This window comes from Oreochromis niloticus, linkage group LG14, assembly GCF_001858045.2.
Source record: "Oreochromis niloticus isolate F11D_XX linkage group LG14, O_niloticus_UMD_NMBU, whole genome shotgun sequence".
NCBI classification, from domain to species: domain Eukaryota; kingdom Metazoa; phylum Chordata; class Actinopteri; order Cichliformes; family Cichlidae; genus Oreochromis; species Oreochromis niloticus.
The window spans coordinates 12372111-12389815 of NC_031979.2; the positions used below are offsets into that span (position 1 = coordinate 12372111).

The window sequence follows — 17705 nt, forward strand, 5'->3', positions numbered from 1 at the left end:
AGGAGATACCAGGGCACAAGCTGTGGCATAGGGCTTTAGACGGGTATCAACCCAACAGCAGGACAGGTAAACGCTCCTTTGTGCAGGGAAAAACAGGAGGATTTCATGAGGGTGGCAAGAGGGTCCAACATATTTTAAAGTAGGGATGAGACTTATTGGTGCAGCCCATCTATGCAATCCCTCCTTGCTAGCCAACAGTATCCTGACTGCTGTTATTATGGAGATAATAATCTCGACGGTCAGACTTTAAGTTGGCACAGTGAGCCCTGGGTCACTCTTCGTGCCCAACAACGCCCGGCCTCACGAGGCCATAGTCCATTGGTGGTTCCTTCACGTTGAAAACATTGGTGCCATTGGCTGGCCTTCAATTTGCTATAAACCTGAATCCAATTGCAAACCTTTAGCAAGTTATATGCAAAATTACACAACTTGTTTCTTTGTCTCAATCATGGAGGACACTGTACGCGGGTCACATCAGAGCAGTAGGAAAACAGACACCTCAGAAACAGAAGAGGCATTGGCAAAGTGTTTTTATTATGAAGAGACACAGAATAGACCATTTATGGAAAAATAAAATGTTTAATGTGTATAAAAATAACAGACATTCAGAAGAAACGAGCTGGAGATGTGACGATAACATCCAACCGCTCACCGTTTACTGGACAAGAAGAGGCAAGAAGAGATTTTAGCTTAAAAAAAAAAAAAGAAAAAAAAAAAGAAAAATCCTACAAAGCCTTCAGACAGTCATCTGCACTCACACTCTGCTTTGACACAGAACAATCTGATTGGCAGGAGAAAAAAAAAATGATTGTTTCAGATACACCTGCAAAAACAAACTGCAGTGATATCAGATTTTGGTCCTTCTTAAGAGCTTGGAAACCCATATCAGATCTGCATGTTGGCTAATACCTTAATTTCCCCTCTGTTCACCTGATAGATCAAAGCACATATGAACATTTCCCTTCCTGTTTGGTAATCTTATGAAATGAAGCTGGCTGTAGTCCAACAGGAAAGTCACGTTTCCACATAGAGACCGTTTATGACAACAAACAAATGAAGAAACTTCCCTTATTAAAATCAGATAGATTAAAACAACCCCTCCCCGTTCACGTTTTATGAAAATAAGCACACATACACCACCCTCTAGTTTACTGGCCTTATTAAAACTAGCAATGGAGTTAGCATGCAAGCTTATGCGATACAACAACGTTTGATTCTACGCTAGCTTTCCGATTCAGATCCAGATGTCGAAGTTTGTACCAGAGATTTGTTTTTATTCAGCGTCACTCAAATCATAAACAAAGTCCATCAACCAAATCAGCGTGAAATCACTTTACACTATTTTGGCTCCGATCAGGCAGGTTGTTCACTACCGGGGTGCACGTGAACACGCAACATTCACCGCAGTAACACTGTGTTAATCAGCTTTAACGAGAGGGAGTTTTGAGGCAGTTATGGCCGCAAGGAGCCAATAGGGAGTGCGCACGGGGATAGAAAACACACACACACAAAAACAAAACAAAAAAAACAGAAAGCATCCAGCCTGGACGAGGTCGACAGACTGAGAACAAAAGTACCAGCTGAGTAATACATTAAAATCAGTTTTAAAAAAAAAAAAAAAAAAAAGGTACAAAACATTTTCCTAGAAAAATATATTGTTAAATGTACAAGACATGCAAGTTAGAAATAGATAATGGACCAAAGACACAACTCATGAAACAATCACAGACAAATAAAAGAAAAGACACAGTTAACCCTGTAATATCAGCATTCAATGTTTAGACTTTAGATGTTCAAAGGGGACCCGTTATGCTCTGTCACTGCTCCATGTTTGTATTTCTTCTCATTGGATCGTCTACCTAAAATAACCTGTTTGAGCTCTCGACTCTTTAAGGCTTTGTGAAATCCTTCCTTCTGATTGGATGCCCTAGCAGGTGGGTGGAGCTGAGATGACCATATAGGGGGATATCCACTCTCTGACATCATTACGATGCATGAGTAGAAAAAACACAACAAAACAAACTCTGAAACAGTGAATGTAGAGCAGTATGAACTTTTAACTCTGCACCCACCATTAAACCTGTAAGTATATGAGAGAATTTAGAAGCATAACAGGTCCACTTTAAGTAATTTCAAGTCTCTTTTGTCTCTATTCAGTACTTCATTGTTCAAATGGGAAGCAGACTCAAAACCACAGGAAGGAACAAAAAAGAAGTCAAAAATCAAGACTGAATCAAAGTGATTGTTCACTGCTTCTTTCAGAGGGAAAAAAATGAACAAACAAACAAACAAAAAAAAAAAACAATCCACCGACTGATAATCAAAATCAGCCTAACTTGGGGGAAAATTTGCTGGTTACCGCTTAAAAAAAATAAAATTGAAGAGCTGGTTTGTGTCAGTTACAAACAATAAACTGAATTAAATTAAAATGGAGTAAGACCCACAAAGTAAATTTGATAATCTCTATTTTACGCAATCAATCTTGATTATTTGCTATTGCTTTGTTCATCTGATGTAACCCTACTTCTGCAGGACATGCATGCTGGAAAATGAGTAACTTTAAGAATCTGATAGTTTGTAATAACATAATCTTTTCCCTTTACTACACAGACGTTTCTCTACCGGTCGTTGCAGCAGAGCGCTGTGGCCAACAGCTGTGCCACATTTCAAGCAAATTCCCTAAAGACGATGAAACAGAACAGCTGGAGCCGCGATAGTAGAGGAGGACATAATGTGCGCACTGGCTGAGATTGTCTGGACTAAAGCGTGAATGACAGGGGCGATTTTGTTATTCCAATCGGTTCCTCTCTGCAGGTCGAACATCGTTTCTTACATAAGCCACTGTTAGTTAGGTTTCAAGGCTCTCAACACGACAGCACAGATCTGACGCACACCGTACCGATACGATTCACAATCACAGGGAAATACAACTCTTCACTACAGTCGTGCTACCAGGATTCAAAACTGAACGCATGCAAACTGCTTGCCTTAAGTCACTAAAAAGTAAAGGATATGTTAGCAAAAACGTACACATAAACCAAACATATATATATTTATATTTATATATATATATATATATATTCATCTCATTTATCTCCATTTTTAAACCATTTGTATTCAAAATACATTAATTTCTTCAAGTTCATGTTCAAACCTATGAAATCGTCTTTGGTCAAGAAAAATATCTTAAAATCTACAGGCTATAAATGTTATTGTACAGGAATGAAACAAAGGATCATGTAACTGATCAAAATGGGGAAAGCTGATACCAAGTATCCAATCATTTTCTATTTGGAGTGCTCCAAATATGTAAAGTGCTTCTGCATTATTCCCTCAGCATTTGATGTGAAAGAAACATCCGTCAAAGTAAGGCAGACCGGTTTAAATGTTCTTTGAAAATATACATTTACATTTGTTCAGGAGGAGGAGAAAAGACTGAAGTTTACGGGGGGGAGGGGCCTCCAGATTGGTGATTAGGAATCAACTGTAAAGACAGATGTTCACAGATGAGAGGAGAGCATCATTACAGCTGTTCATATAAAACTCGGTGAATAAAAGAAAAAATTAGCAGCCTATTCACACACCATCTAATGATGCCCATTTCACACAGCTGTACGTAAAAAGGGGGACATAAGTTAAGACACGGATAGAATCTGTGACCTTCACTGCAGAGGACGGGGAGGAGATGAGGCAACATACTTCCAAAAAAAGAAAGAAAAAAAAAAACAAAACAAAAGAAAACACCTAAGGGTTCATTCCTTTTGAGGATGAAGGTGCGATCCTGGTCAAGCTCACAAGCTTGTTCTGGCTCCCCTTCTCGGGCTGTCACTGCTGTAGTGGACTCATGACATGTGGAGGTCAGGTGGCGTATCATTCACCTGGTCGCACCTTTTCTCACTGGCACAGCTCCCGGGGCTTCTAATGGACAACGTAGGCGCTTTGTTGTGATGCAGGCGTGGCTGCTTTTAGACCACACCGCCCCAGCCAGGTTAAGAGGTTTTTCCCACTATGGGGTTGTCACTGAAACGGGAAGGAAGACAAAGATAATGAGTAAGTGATCTTTCTGAGAGTCCTGGGCCACCGCTGTAATAAAACATTAAAATTAGGGCGTTAGTCCCTTTAAGTCAAACTTTCTTTTGTTATTTCTGCAAGCTTCCCAGCTTTACTTTTAGTGTCCAAAACTTTTGTACTGCTCCTCAGGTGTAGCTGAGATCCAGGTGTTCGTCCTGGATCATCATTATCATCATAGGTTAGGGATAGAGGGGCCATAGTCAGAGTTAGGATTAAGGTTAGGGTTTGCTGTGTGACGTGATGGTGTTTCCATGTTGAAAAACTATGACATCACAACAGTATTAATGGTCCCTGCAGTATTAAAACCTGGACCAACATTAATGATGATGATGATGATCCAGGGACAACAACAACATGGGGATATTAGATGTTGCCCTGTGCACCTTCAGATCACAACTTTAGCGTCTTATTTTGAAAATTAGCCCAGTTTTCTTTGACATCATGTTCTGCACTTCCTCTTTCAGCATCCACACTGCCGAATGTGTTTTAGTATTAATAATAAGATGTCCACATCATTTACCATCACTGCATTATATACTCATACTGCGTAAAAGTGGTGTATCATAAAAATGTAACATGGAGACTTACAGGCTGCCGTACTGCCGTACGTCATTCCTGATATTGTGCTGCCGCTGCAGCTCCTCCATGATGTTTCGGAGCTGTTTCAGTGTGTGAAAGGTCTCTTTGGGTTCCTGAATGGTGAACTTTGAGTATTCCTCCGGCTCTCGCTGAGGGCCCTGATACACTGCCAAACTGGCACAGGCATCTGTGGAGAGGACAAACATTACAAAGTGCAACTTCAAGTGCTCGGAAGTGAGCTGGTTTTTATCTACATGACGATATAGTGAAGTAACAGCTTCATTAGCAGTGTGTGTAAAACAGTTTACCCTCGCTCTTTTACACAGACACCAGAGTGAAAGTACAAAAACTGAGATGGCAGACTGGGTGTCCGAGGTGTTCAGCCCAATGGGGAAAACCATGTGACACAAACAAAGGACGCGTGTTTAATAGTTTGTATGAAACGTGGATGCAAACGGTGGCCCTGAGAGGTCAAATGCACTGCAAGAAAACACCAGAACATAGAAAAACTCCTGCAAAAGCACATGAAACACAAGAAAAATAATAATAATAATAAAATTACAAAACAAAACAAGTGTTTTCCTCCTTTAAGCGCGTCTCAGTGCAGTCCTGTGCATGTTTTGGTTTCTGTCACTTCCACAGCTCATCTGTTCTGTTATCGTCTCCCCAGAAACACTTTGTTGTGTTTTGTGAGATTTTGCTGCTGCTTTCTTATCTTGCAATCCGTTTGTCCTCTCAGAGCCACCGTAGTGAAGCTTTGAGGTCAGACAAATGAAGTCGGAGTAAAAGTGCCTTAAATTGGGCCACCAGATGGCGATAGCTGTGTCTGCAAAAGGACTTCCGTTACTATACAAGTCTGTGGGAAAATGTTTATTGAGATATCCAAACAGTTTCCCGACTTTATAGGCTCAGTCACTCATTTTGGGTCACACTTAATAATAAATTAAATCTATGTTGTAAAGTTCGGCGATAGTGTGTTTGAGGAGGATTATCTGTGGGATGGTTACTAAACGCTCATGTCGAGCCCAACAGATGATGTCACAGTAGCTATGTGACCATTTATACTGTCTGTGGTTTTGATTTAAGAGGTCGGTGCTCTATTGGACCAACTTCACCTTTAAACCACCAAATGAAGGCTGAAAAATGAGTTGTCCCACCACACTGGAAATTAAACGTGTTGCCCTCAGTCGTTCGTGTGAAACACACCATTGTGTGGAGAATGAATGAATTTAAAACCTGACATCTTCATACGTTGATTGCTTTGATGGCTGATCCCACAAAGAACAGCTGCTGGTGGTTAAAAAAAAGGCTCGCAAATGTCTGAGAGACAAACACCAGCTGATCTGACCTCACTCTGCACAACACCGGGTATAATGTATACATAAGGCTGGTAGTCTTATACGATTAAACACCCTAAACTGAACGTCACATCATGAGTCAGCTGCATTTATATGAACTGTACCCTGCTCTCTCTAATGAAGCATTTCTGAAAACGATACTGATACTGACCCTCCATGCTCTGGAGCTTTGTATCGTTTGCTGAGAGGAGTGAGAAAATCCTCTCTGCTTCTCGGTCACAGTCTATATCCAGCTGCAGGTTGGCCAGCATGGTGCTGAAACAGGAGAGAACAAAAGTGTAGAGAAATCTTTGCAGGAAAAAGCAGCAAAAAACAAAACTCAAACTAAGAAACAAACTTAAATACATGCATCTCTCCACACTCACACACATCACTTACACTACAGACGTTAGCATGAAAGTGCACTATCTGACTCATCTTTGTAAACTTGCTAAACATCTACAGAGGCGGTGAAGAAGCACCGAGCAGCTAAACGACGGTCCTCAAAGTCAGTAGCTGATAAATGAAATCAAACACTTCTCAATTAAAGCTCAGTTTAGTCCCTAAAAAGCCTAGTCCTTATTGGCACACCTGAAAAATCCTGCTTTAGAAGTTTTCAATTTTCCATTTGAAATGCCCTCATCATAATGATTAAAGGGTTAAGGTTTGTCAGTCAAACATAAGACCAGCAGGCAGTTTTATTAAGCGTTTATTGTGATCTGCAACACACGCCCCACAGATGGCAGCGAGGATACTGAACCATTCCCCCGCCCCTCGCTGTGGTGTTGATGTGGAGGAAAAACTCACGTTGTGCAGGGCTTGCAGCCTGGAGCGTTGCTACTCAGGCTTTGGCAGCACTGCCAGGCCCCGCTGGTGTAGTTTGACGGGTGGAAAGTGGCCAGGCGTCCCTCGTTGCAACGACTGACCTGGCTCAGGACCTCCAGCCACTCGCTGGCTTCCACGCAGTTTCCAGCCTGGACATAAAGAGGCTTCTCAGAGTGGACCACCTGAAACATCTGACGCAAGAGAAACAAAGTAGTTTAACTATGATGTGACCGTTTCTTTCCCATAAAGGTCATTCTGAGTGCAACAAACAAAGCGCCCCTCTACACTAAGACAGAAAGGACTGAGGCGTGCGATGCCAGCAACAACAATACTGTCATTTTTGTACTTCATCTGAAAGTTAACGTGCCCATGAGACCAACAATGCGCCGTTTTCACTATTAATAATCACAGGAGGAAGTGACACTGGCACTGACGTTTCCATTTTAAATGGGTAATACATGAGAAGTGATGACGGGGCCATGTGAGAGGGGGAACTGGCTTACATTTTTGCGGTTAAAGGCACTTTCATCCACTTTCTCCACCGCCCGGATATTTTTGACATTAATGGTGCGGTCGGCATCTTTCCCTGGGGAGAACAAGTCATTCTGTTAGGTTTACACACAAACAGCCTCCAGTCTCAACAACATTACTGTTTAGGTTAAATAATGCGTAGAAGAAAATAAAACGTTTAAACTTCTCCCTTGAAAGTAAAAGCTGCCGTTTCTGAACATGTTTTTTGGGAAATTCCTTGAAGACAGTTTTATATTCCTATCAACTGGCTCCAATGATTGATGATCAATCTTATTTATTATCACACCCTCCCTTTCTGATAATTTACTGAGCGCTCGAAACTTTCCTAAGTATCACAGAAAGGCAGTATTTACTCTGCAAAGCCCTCAAAAGATGCATTTCATTAATCAGCTGATGCAAAGTCAACACACAAGTAATCAACACAGGAAACTACAAAAACAAATCAGGTCATACTTAAAAAATGCTTTGTATATGCTTATTGTCCAGTACTTTAAAAGGCATAAACAGAAAAAAGTGCTTGTATGAATGGGTGAATGAGGCAAGTATAAAGTGCTTTGAATACTCAGTAGAAATGCACTATATAAAAGAACCAGTCCATTTAATATCTTAATTTTATATGTATAAGCAATTACTTTAGCGCCATCTAGTGCTAGTATCGGGAACTCAGCATTGCGTGTAACCTGTGCATACATGTTTATCTCATTAGTTTTCATCAGATTCGAGTATGAGATTACAGTGAACTGGTCTCACCTTTATGTTTGTGGTAGGAGAGCTCCCTGTTGGTCAGTCTGAGCCATCTCTTCTTAAAAGTTTTCATTCCAGGGGGTTTTCTCCCCTGAGCACGTTTCTGTACTTCCCTATAAAAGGACAGGCTGAGGGTTCAAAACTGAGCTCATTTACTTGAGGCAAAAAAAACCATAAGTACAATTTATTACTTGAGAGTAATCTTTATGCTCAAATGATGTAATTAGATTCTTCTAACAGGACATAGTGAACGCCCTCAACGGTTATTGTGTCATAAAATTCACTCGTTGTTTTATGCCTAGTGCAGAACTGATCTTGGCAATCCATGCCAAAGCTACCCCCAAGGCTTCTTTATTACCAAGTGAGAGTTCTCAGTTCTGCCCAGACTTGAACTGAACACTCACCCCTCCTTGAGAACGACAGCGTCTTCCAGCCCACTGGACTCCTTACTGACGTTGGAGGAGATTTCATCCAGAAACTGGAAACAAAACGATAACAGCCATTAGAAATGATGAATCCATTTATGGACCTTTGAGTATGTGAGGGGGGGAAAAAAAATACCTTTTTAACTTTTTCGATACACTTCTCTTCCTGGAATGATTTGAAGAAGTCATACATATAGGTTTCTTTAAAACTGGACTAAAAAGAGAAAAAACAAAGTGGGTTTAATTAGCAAAACAGGAAAAAAAAATGCATTTGGAAAATGCCTCTGTTTGTCAATTACTATAAAGTGGACAACATGTAGCTCGCACTAGAATTTCAGCAATACAAATCTTACCAGCTTTTTTGATAAGCTACCCCAGCTGCCGAGAGTCTGAATGGTTTTTGAGATGAGTGTGAGTGTCCGGGAAATCTCAGGATCCTGCAGTTACAGAAAATGCACAACGGCACCAAGGTTTAACCGACTGAGAACTCCAGTGCATACACTCACTGGTCATTAGCGCTGAGAGCGGGTGACGTGTACTTACAGGATGATGGGAACGCAGTTGAAAGGAGTGAGGAGAGAGAACAGCAACAGCAAAAAAGCGCAGAAACACAAAGCTGCTGACGGCTGAGTACTGAACATGTGGGTCACCTGTGAAGAGGAGAAAGAAACACCTGAGAAACCAGCAAATTCAATTCAATCGGCAAAAAAATGGCTTATAAAATAGAGATATTTTATATGAGAAAAGCTCAAAACTGTCAAAAGCAAAGGTCCAACCCAGTAAAATCAAGGTGTAAGCAATGAAAAGGCTGGTGAGTGTATATATAAATATCCCAAATATAATTTGGTTTAATATACTGCTGTGGACTACTAAGGCATTTAGCCAGCAGCAACATAGTAATCTGCTAAAAGCCCTGCATAATTTTACAGCACAGTTTTAGAGTAAAATGACATTTCCGTCACACCTGCTGTGGGTGTGGATATAACCTTTTGCCACAGCAGGTTTTCTTTTTAACGCTGGATCTACGTTTTACCTGGAAAGCGTTTGCAGGCCAAATGCCTCAGAGACCTGAAGACGTCACACATTAGTGGCGGGCAGTTAGAACTTGACTGGGTGATGGAGGAGAAGACTTTCTGGACGTAACCCTGCAGGTTTTCCTGCACAGGTAAAGTAAAAAACACACAACAACTTAGCATCACTTTAAAATGTTCTAAACAGAAGCTAAAAAGTGGCAAAACACTTTTTTTCGCAGTTTTACGACGAGCAAAGCTTCAATTAATCCTATTACAAAACGGATAAATCTAGTGAGATGGGTGCACTCACCTTGTTGACCTCTACATTGTCACCTTCCTTTAGTTTAATAGGGTCTATCTCACAGGTTTTGTTGGATTCACAAATCTGTTAAAGATATGAGGGGAAAAAAACAAAAATCAAGCAAGCAAACAAAGAACAATTAGTTCAAATCAAATCTTTAAATTACAAGTGAAGAAGAACTGAGATTTCCTGCTATGTGGAGCTGCAAATGTATTCACATTTTCTTGAAATTGGAGGGACACCAGCTAGACACGGTGAGTGACAGGAGGGACTGAAGGCATTTTCAACCCCAGCTGTGTCTTTTGTTTTACGTGGAACTCAAACTAACTAGCAATTGTAAGTCACAGATAAAAGAAAAGACTAAGTGCACAATAAGGCACGCTCTGTAGATACAGTTGCAAGAAACTGTGGTAATTACAGTGGCCTTCAACCTGTACATCTAGACCAGTGTCAACAAGCCAGACAGGATTAAAAAAATTACAGTTTTAAAACAGTTTAAAGGAAAATACCCTGCGCCTATCCAAACCCTCCAATTACATCTGCACATCTGCAGACTGAGGCTGAAGGGCAGATGTTTAAGTGGATTTTTCCATTCTAACCCCAGTGATTCATGACCATTCTGGCATCGACACAGGATGTGTGTGTGGGCGTGTGTGTGTGTGTGTCTCCTTTTTACTCATACCTCATCTATTACAGGCTTCAAGGTAACAGATAGGTAATTCTTTCCCACAATCTTCATCATGTCATCGATGCAGCGCGTTGCCAGCGAGTTGCCACGGAATATAGTGTTAGCCTCCCTGCATGGACACAGATATTCCACAGACACCAATTAGACTTTATTTTATGACTAGAATTTTTATGAAGTTTCAGAATCAAACGTCTGAGTCAAGACGAGTGATTAAAACCACATTCACTCTTGAAGCTCTATTGAATTTTAGAGCTTCTTCCTGTTTTACTGCATTAGTCATAGCCAGAAAGTTGAACTGTTTATTAGGTAAAACACAAGTAACAATGCAGCGCGACTGCAGTGCAGTAACATCTGTTTGCATGTTTCTGTCCGGTATATCTATTTGGCTTGGTGTAAAAAGGTACTCACTGAGTGTTGTCCAGCTCCAGTGCTGCCACAGCAGAGACAAAAGGCACGAAGCGATTGTTGTGGAGCAGCAGTCGGACCATCGGCAGAACGACCTCGTATCGCTCTCTGCAAATGTCCCCCAGGATGTGTGCTGCTGATGCTGAGATGGGCTGAAGAAGGAAAAAAAAAAGTGAAAAAAACAACAATATCAGATCTCTGCATCGTCTCAATGTGGAATTTTCTCATCAGGATTTGCTTCGACTTAAAGCTTCTGTCTCACCTTCACATCTGGGGATTTGAGCAGCAGGGTGCAGAGTGGCGTGTAGCAGGCAGATGGCAGCACTGTGTCTTCTATGTAGGTCAGCTTCAAACGCAAGGATCCTAAATCATCAGACTTGGATTTGTTGCCGTTCCCTTTTGGCTGAAGGAGATACCTTATGGGTCACAATAAGAGAAACAACACATTACTGTGCTGTGACTAATGAGTCATCCTCTGAACACATGGAACCTGCGACTTATCACATAACCGAGACAGCACGAAACCAGATAACTGAGTACATGTGTGTGTCAGTCACAGACAGCCTGGACACTTTCCATAAAATATTAACTCTACAACACAACCCAAGTAAGATTACACATAATTTAAAAAAAAGTTAAAAAAAAGCTGATCTGCTTGTTTGATACCAACTGTTTAACACATCACAGACCAACTGTACCAGAAAAAAGAAGCAAAAAGAACACAGAAGCTTCCAAAAACACTTTGCAGGACAGAAGAAAGCATCTTTATTTGTCAAAATGTGCTTTTATCCCATGTCTTACCTAAATATATGATGAGTTGTGCATATATACCCACGCAGAATACAGTTGTTTGAAAAGGTTTGAGTACAGTAAAGTCAAACACAGAGATAAACCTGCAATAATTTTTTTCACCCCTTCACAGCCAATAGAGGAAAATGGAAACAAATTTTGAACACAACATCTGACACGTTATTATCTTTAATGCCGATAAAGATCAGGAGTTGCTTATTTGAGCATGCAGCAGTGTGCATCTGATGTGTATTCATCCAGTTAACTTAAGACTTCTTAGCTCTCTTTGTTTGAATGCACAAACTTCTGGTAGAGATGCCAGATAGTTAACAAAATAGCATTTTATTGTCATTTTACATGTACAACAAAATTGTGGGAGCTCCACACCATCTGAGCATGGTATGAAAATATAACTAGCAGGACAGCAGACAAGAGGAGTATATACAACACGAGGGATATACAGGAGGAGGGGCACAATAGAAAGTCACACATTAGAGGACAGGGTTGAGAAAGTGATGAGGGTTACATAGATCATGACTGATATTGGTGGGTGTGTGGGTGGCATGGATAGGGTGTGGTGTGGTGGAGGTGGGAGTGCTTGTTTATAGTGGGGGTTGTCCAGACAAAGAAGCAGTTTATGACCACTAATAATTAATAATTAACAACTAACACACTGTCCCATTTTCTTAAATCAGTAACAGCCACTTTAAAGAGCAGATGAATTAACAACAGAGATGCATAAAATCCTCAAAGTGGGAAAATATTAAAACCAAACAAACAAACAAACAAACAAACAAACAAACAAAAAAAAAACAAAACAAAACAAAAAAACCACGTAACGTTGAATCAACCAGGAACTGCAATCAGTCGATTCCCAGTCGAGAGTCACCGGCTCGCACTGGTAACCCTCTGACAGCCTCACATACATCTGATTACAAGCCAGTATATCTCATAAATACATAACATGTGCACAGTGGCACATTCACAGCCGCAAGCTTACATGGTGTTAGCACGGACGGTCCCAGCTGTGAGTTCGGCCACAAAGTTGTCCAAAATAAGCTGCGGGGGGACCACCACGAAAAGGCTCCTAACAACAAACCTAATCAGACACTTAAATCAACCTGACTTAAATGAACAAGGACATGTTTACGAAGGTAACAAAAAAAAAAAAAGTGGTTGAACCTATCCAGAGGTCAGAGCCAGCCAAGAGCCGGCAAGGAGACAAGGAGAATTATGGAGACGGGAGAAAAAGAGAACAGAGTTGATCTCCGGTTATCTAGTGAAGTTATAAATATATTGGAAAATTATGGAAGTACCTGACATTTATTTTGTTCTATAAATCAACTAGACCGGCTTTTGTCTGGGAAGATTATACATGTCAGGTACAGCAACTTATTTTCACTTAATTATTTACACCTCTTTGCAGTAGCAGAAAACTTTATACTCAGAAGATCCTGTAACTTACTGCAGAAACTGTAAAGGTTTAACAATTTATTTTACTATTTAAGAAAAAAAAAAAATCAGTAAATAAAAGCTGATTAGTTTGTTTGTGCTGGTTTGATTTGAAGCAGCCAAAAAAGTTCAATGGGTGCATCTTTAGAAAACATATATACTTTCTAAAGAGAGATATATATATATATATATATATATATATATATATATATACTATAAACATACAATAGAGTAAGTATATAGTGCATAGGTATAGTGCAGTAAACATGCAGCATCACAAAGGATTTAAGCCCACTTTGCAAAGGTTTAAAGCAATGAGCATGAAATCTTGAAATGGAAGACAAAACCATGATAAATAAATGATAAATAGATTGCAAAGCAAGACGATAACTGGAGGATATTTTACAGCAACAACTGAGAAAAACCAAGGATGAAAAGAGGTTTCTAAATGCTGCTCAGTACAGATATACCCATCTGTTTATCTCAGTATATCAACTAAATAGCCGTCTTTGCTACGCTGCCAATTCTTTCCTGCTGGTGTGACAGCTTTCACGTAAAATAAGAGGAATTCAATCATTAGGCTTGTTTAACAGCATATAGGGGTGTAAACCAAAGCTCACAAATATTTCAGCTTTATCTCGACATTGGCATTTAAAATGTTAAGAAAATGCTTCTGTCTTTATTACAGGTATGTGCCTAAACGAGGGATGATTGAACTTTGAACCCCTTTTTAAAACAAGGGGAAAGAAAATCTAAATTTGTGAGGCTGTTCAACCGCTAATCGACAGTTTTGGAAATTTAAATTAAGAAAGAAAAGATCAAAATGACCAAAAATCTGGACTTGGAGGAAAAGTCTTTTTATAATATCCATTTAGACCAGGGGTGGGGGAACTCCAGGCCTCAAAGGCTGGTGTCCTGCAGGTTTTAGAGGAGGCCTTGATCCAAAACAGCTTTTAAATTACTTCCTCAACATGTCTTGAAGTTCTCCACAGGCCTGGTAATGAACTAATTCAGGTTCATTCATTTGATTCAGGTGTGTTGACCCAGGGCGATATCTAAAACCTGCAGGACACCGGCCCTTGAGGCTTGGAGTTCCCCCACCCCCGATTCAGAACATATTAGTCAGCCTCGTGATCAATAAATATTCCTCCCATAGTGCCTGCACATCTCTCCATAAGCCAACAGGTGGGGTAAAACAACATTACACATGTCGACTTGGCCTGCAGTCACTGCAGGTTTGCACGTAATCCCCTTGATCTGTAATCACTGCACACAGACAGAGACACTTTAACAGATCACCTGTACCCAACACTTTTTATGAATGCAACATGGACGACTTCCAGCATAAACACAGGACATGAGGTACTGCCACCATGCATAAGCCACCCACGCACTCGACTCAAAGCCCTCATGTACTAACAAACTGCTATCTGGCGTAATCCCACATCTCCTACTCTGACGCAAAGCAAGGAAAACACCCACACAGTGGAAAAACTGCTGAACTCTGAGAAATCTAGGAAGAGTTTTAAGATCACCTTGTAAAAGCAAGAAAATGCAACAGTGCAAACAGACATGCAAGACTGGGTTCCTGAACAGTGAAATACCAAAGGCAGCGGCTCCACCTTCCAGTGTTTAAATAAAAAAAGATTAAAAAAAAAACAAAAACCCCGGTTTGGTAAAGAGGAAGGTAATCAGGCCATGACAGATTGATGATCATGTTTTTTTTTGTTTTTTTTCCCCATCTAGTAAATTTTTAAAGGCACAGACGCACCAGACTGTGCTGGATTTAGTCCAGCACATGTAGGTAAAACTGACCCTTCTGAATCTATTTTGGAAAATCTTTTAGGAGTTATGTAAACAGGAGGTAATAGGGGTGTAAACCAAAGCTCATGAATATTTCAGTTTTATCTCAGTATTGCCATTTAAAATGGGACGAAACTGCTGTCTTTATTACAGGCATGTGCCTGAAGGAGGGATGATTCCACTTTAAACCCATTTTTCAAAACAAGGGGACAGAAAATCTAAATTTGTCACCTAGTGCTCAATAAGTATGCATAAACTCCTAAAGGATAGTGAGATACTTGCGTCTGCTCCTTACCAGGCTTTGTGAATGTGGTCGCTTTGTAGGATCTTGACAGGGACCCGTGTTTCCCCCAGAAAAACATCCTGAGCCAGATTCTCATTGTTCCACAAATCAACTCTGCAAAAAAAGGGAAAGGATGTGGACTGAAAGAATGTTTTTCATCTGCGAATATACAACTGTTACTACAAACTACATGTACAAGTAGTAAGGCAAAATAAATGTTGCTCTTTGTGTCTGTGTGTTCAGCACAAAACAACCACCCACTTCAAATATGGCAAAAAGGGCTTAAAAGAAAAAAAGAAAAATCACTACTAAGCGGTGCTTACCTGCTTGGTGCATAAAAACCAATACAATGTGTGCAATGACACCACCTCAAATCCAAACCTCAACACCATGCACGAGTGTTTACCGTCAACTCTGACTAGTCTTACCCAGTGAGCTATGAATCCACTGTGATGGAAGCCCCACATATCCTTAACCAGAAATCAAAGGCTCTCCATCAGTAGTCAGAACACACCAAATTAAAATAGTTTCTGTTTTGCTTTGTTTTTTTTGTTTTTTTTACCTGAAGTCGTTAAGAAATTATTCTTCTTTTGTCAAGACTATAAAGGGGAAGCGTGTACGTGTATGTGTCTGTTAGACAGCGAGAAAGCGTAAAGCGTGCACAAAAGAGGGAAAAAAACTTCAAAACGCACTTGATCTCAAGTTTTTCGATGTCCTCCTCCTCCACGTTGAATTGAGTCCTTCTAGAGTAGGACCGTGTGACCTGCATATGAACATGTCATGGTTAATATATACAATTATCTGCTGTAACCAACAGACCATTTGAAACCTATGATGTGGTAACATGTGTTACAAGATTTACCTCAAAGAAGAAGGTCTCTTCAAAATGAGGGTTGCTGGTTTTCTTCTTTACCTTTGTTTTCTTCTGATCAGACCTGAGGGGAGACATTACAGAAACTGAATGCCGTTTTCTCAGATAATTTAAGGATTCAGGTATGGATACATTGAGAAGAAAAGGGGAAGAGAAGCATGTGACTCCTATTGCACTGCCAGGGAGTGACTTAAGATGACTAAAATGTAATCTTGCCATCTGTAACAAGGTTCACGATGGTGGCAAGCTGTAAGTGGATGCTCATAGTTGAGCTCATAGTCTTTATATTCTTGGAAAGTTTAGTCAGCTCACTCATGACGTTCATTAAAAAAAATAAAAAAAATAATACATTTGTTTAAACCAGTCTAGTTCTGAGTCTTTGTTTTTGATATTGTATTCATTTCCAGAGAGGTGTGGTTTGTTCCAGATAGTTTTAATTAGTTTCAGTCTTTCCAATCTTACAATAGCACAAAATCTCTGTCTGCGTGTTTGCTCTTTGTCTGCGAGCTCCTCCTACACGATCAGGTGTTGAGCAACTAAACCTGGCACGCAGGTACAGCTCACGCTGCCCGAGGTTCCTAACTATATCAGAAATCATGTCATCATGCCTAGCAACTAAAAAGACCTGCTTTTAACATCTATAACATGCATCCTGTTACTTGAATTCATGACAAAAACAACTCCATAAAACAACTTTATATTCACAAAAGTTGAATTATACATGCCTACTAACAGCCTTGAAAGCATCTAGCTAAAACGCCCCATTTCCAGCATGTAAAACAACATCTACCACCACTACGGGAGGCTGTAGCTCAGAAAAGCTCATCTATTAATTGCGATCTTGGTGGTTTGATTCCTGTCTGCTCCAGTCAGCATGCCAAACATCCTTGGGCGAGATGCTAACCCCAAGTTGCTCTCTGATGCATCCACGGGAGCACGAACGTGTGTGAATGTTAGACAGAAAGCACTTACTTAGAAAAAGGTGTTTGTATGAATGGGTGAATGAGGAGAGGTGTTTAAAGAGGCTGGAGTGCTCAGGTAGTACAAAAGCACTACATAAGAACCAGTATATTTACCATCTACTGGAAAAAAAAATCTCAATGAGATTAAATTTACCAGTTTGCCAACAGCACAAATACACCATACAATACTGTAGCATGTGCTAGTCTTTATAATGGAACAGTAAATGGATTGGTTCCTTTAAAGTGCTTTTCTATTCTACTTAAGCACTTTATACTTTACGATTAGCAGATGAAAGATCCTTAGTCTTAGTAGTTTTTAGTTTGGCTCAAAAAATAAATACAAAATTACAATTTGCCTGAGGAGGCTTTGATGGATGTAGTTTTTTTTTTGTTTTTTGTTTTTTTAGTTCTAATACCTGTACCGATTTTCCTAAATCTTGCCTCTGAAATATTTCCTCCATACAATGATAGTTTAAAAAAAAAAAAAAACCCCCAAAAAACAACAACAACAACAACAACAACAAAAAAACAGACTAATACAGTGAAACCAATTAAAAATTCAAAAACAAAATTCAAACAATAAAAACTAAGCTGAAAAGAAATCCACTCTGGAAATGAACTGAAAC

General features: G+C 40.0%; 1 protein-coding gene across 2 annotated transcripts in view; it reads right to left on the bottom strand.

The window, feature by feature from the left end:
- Positions 1–513: 513 nt before the first annotated feature.
- Positions 514–17705, bottom strand: part of rasa2 (RAS p21 protein activator 2) — a 32405-nt gene continuing 15213 nt past the window's right edge. The window contains exons 7-24 of one of the 2 annotated variants that reach the window (XM_003441730.5): positions 16109–16181; positions 15939–16009; positions 15259–15360; positions 11182–11335; positions 10923–11071; positions 10509–10623; positions 9836–9910; positions 9546–9669; positions 9056–9162; positions 8866–8949; positions 8649–8726; positions 8492–8565; positions 8094–8200; positions 7316–7398; positions 6795–7003; positions 6160–6263; positions 4660–4837; positions 514–4020 (exon numbers count right to left, since the gene is read on the bottom strand). In XM_003441730.5, the coding sequence (XP_003441778.2) occupies positions 3990–4020; positions 4660–4837; positions 6160–6263; positions 6795–7003; positions 7316–7398; positions 8094–8200; positions 8492–8565; positions 8649–8726; positions 8866–8949; positions 9056–9162; positions 9546–9669; positions 9836–9910; positions 10509–10623; positions 10923–11071; positions 11182–11335; positions 15259–15360; positions 15939–16009; positions 16109–16181 (1918 nt within the window). In that variant the 3' untranslated portion in view covers positions 514–3989. The other variant, XM_025898147.1, reaches the window with a different exon arrangement.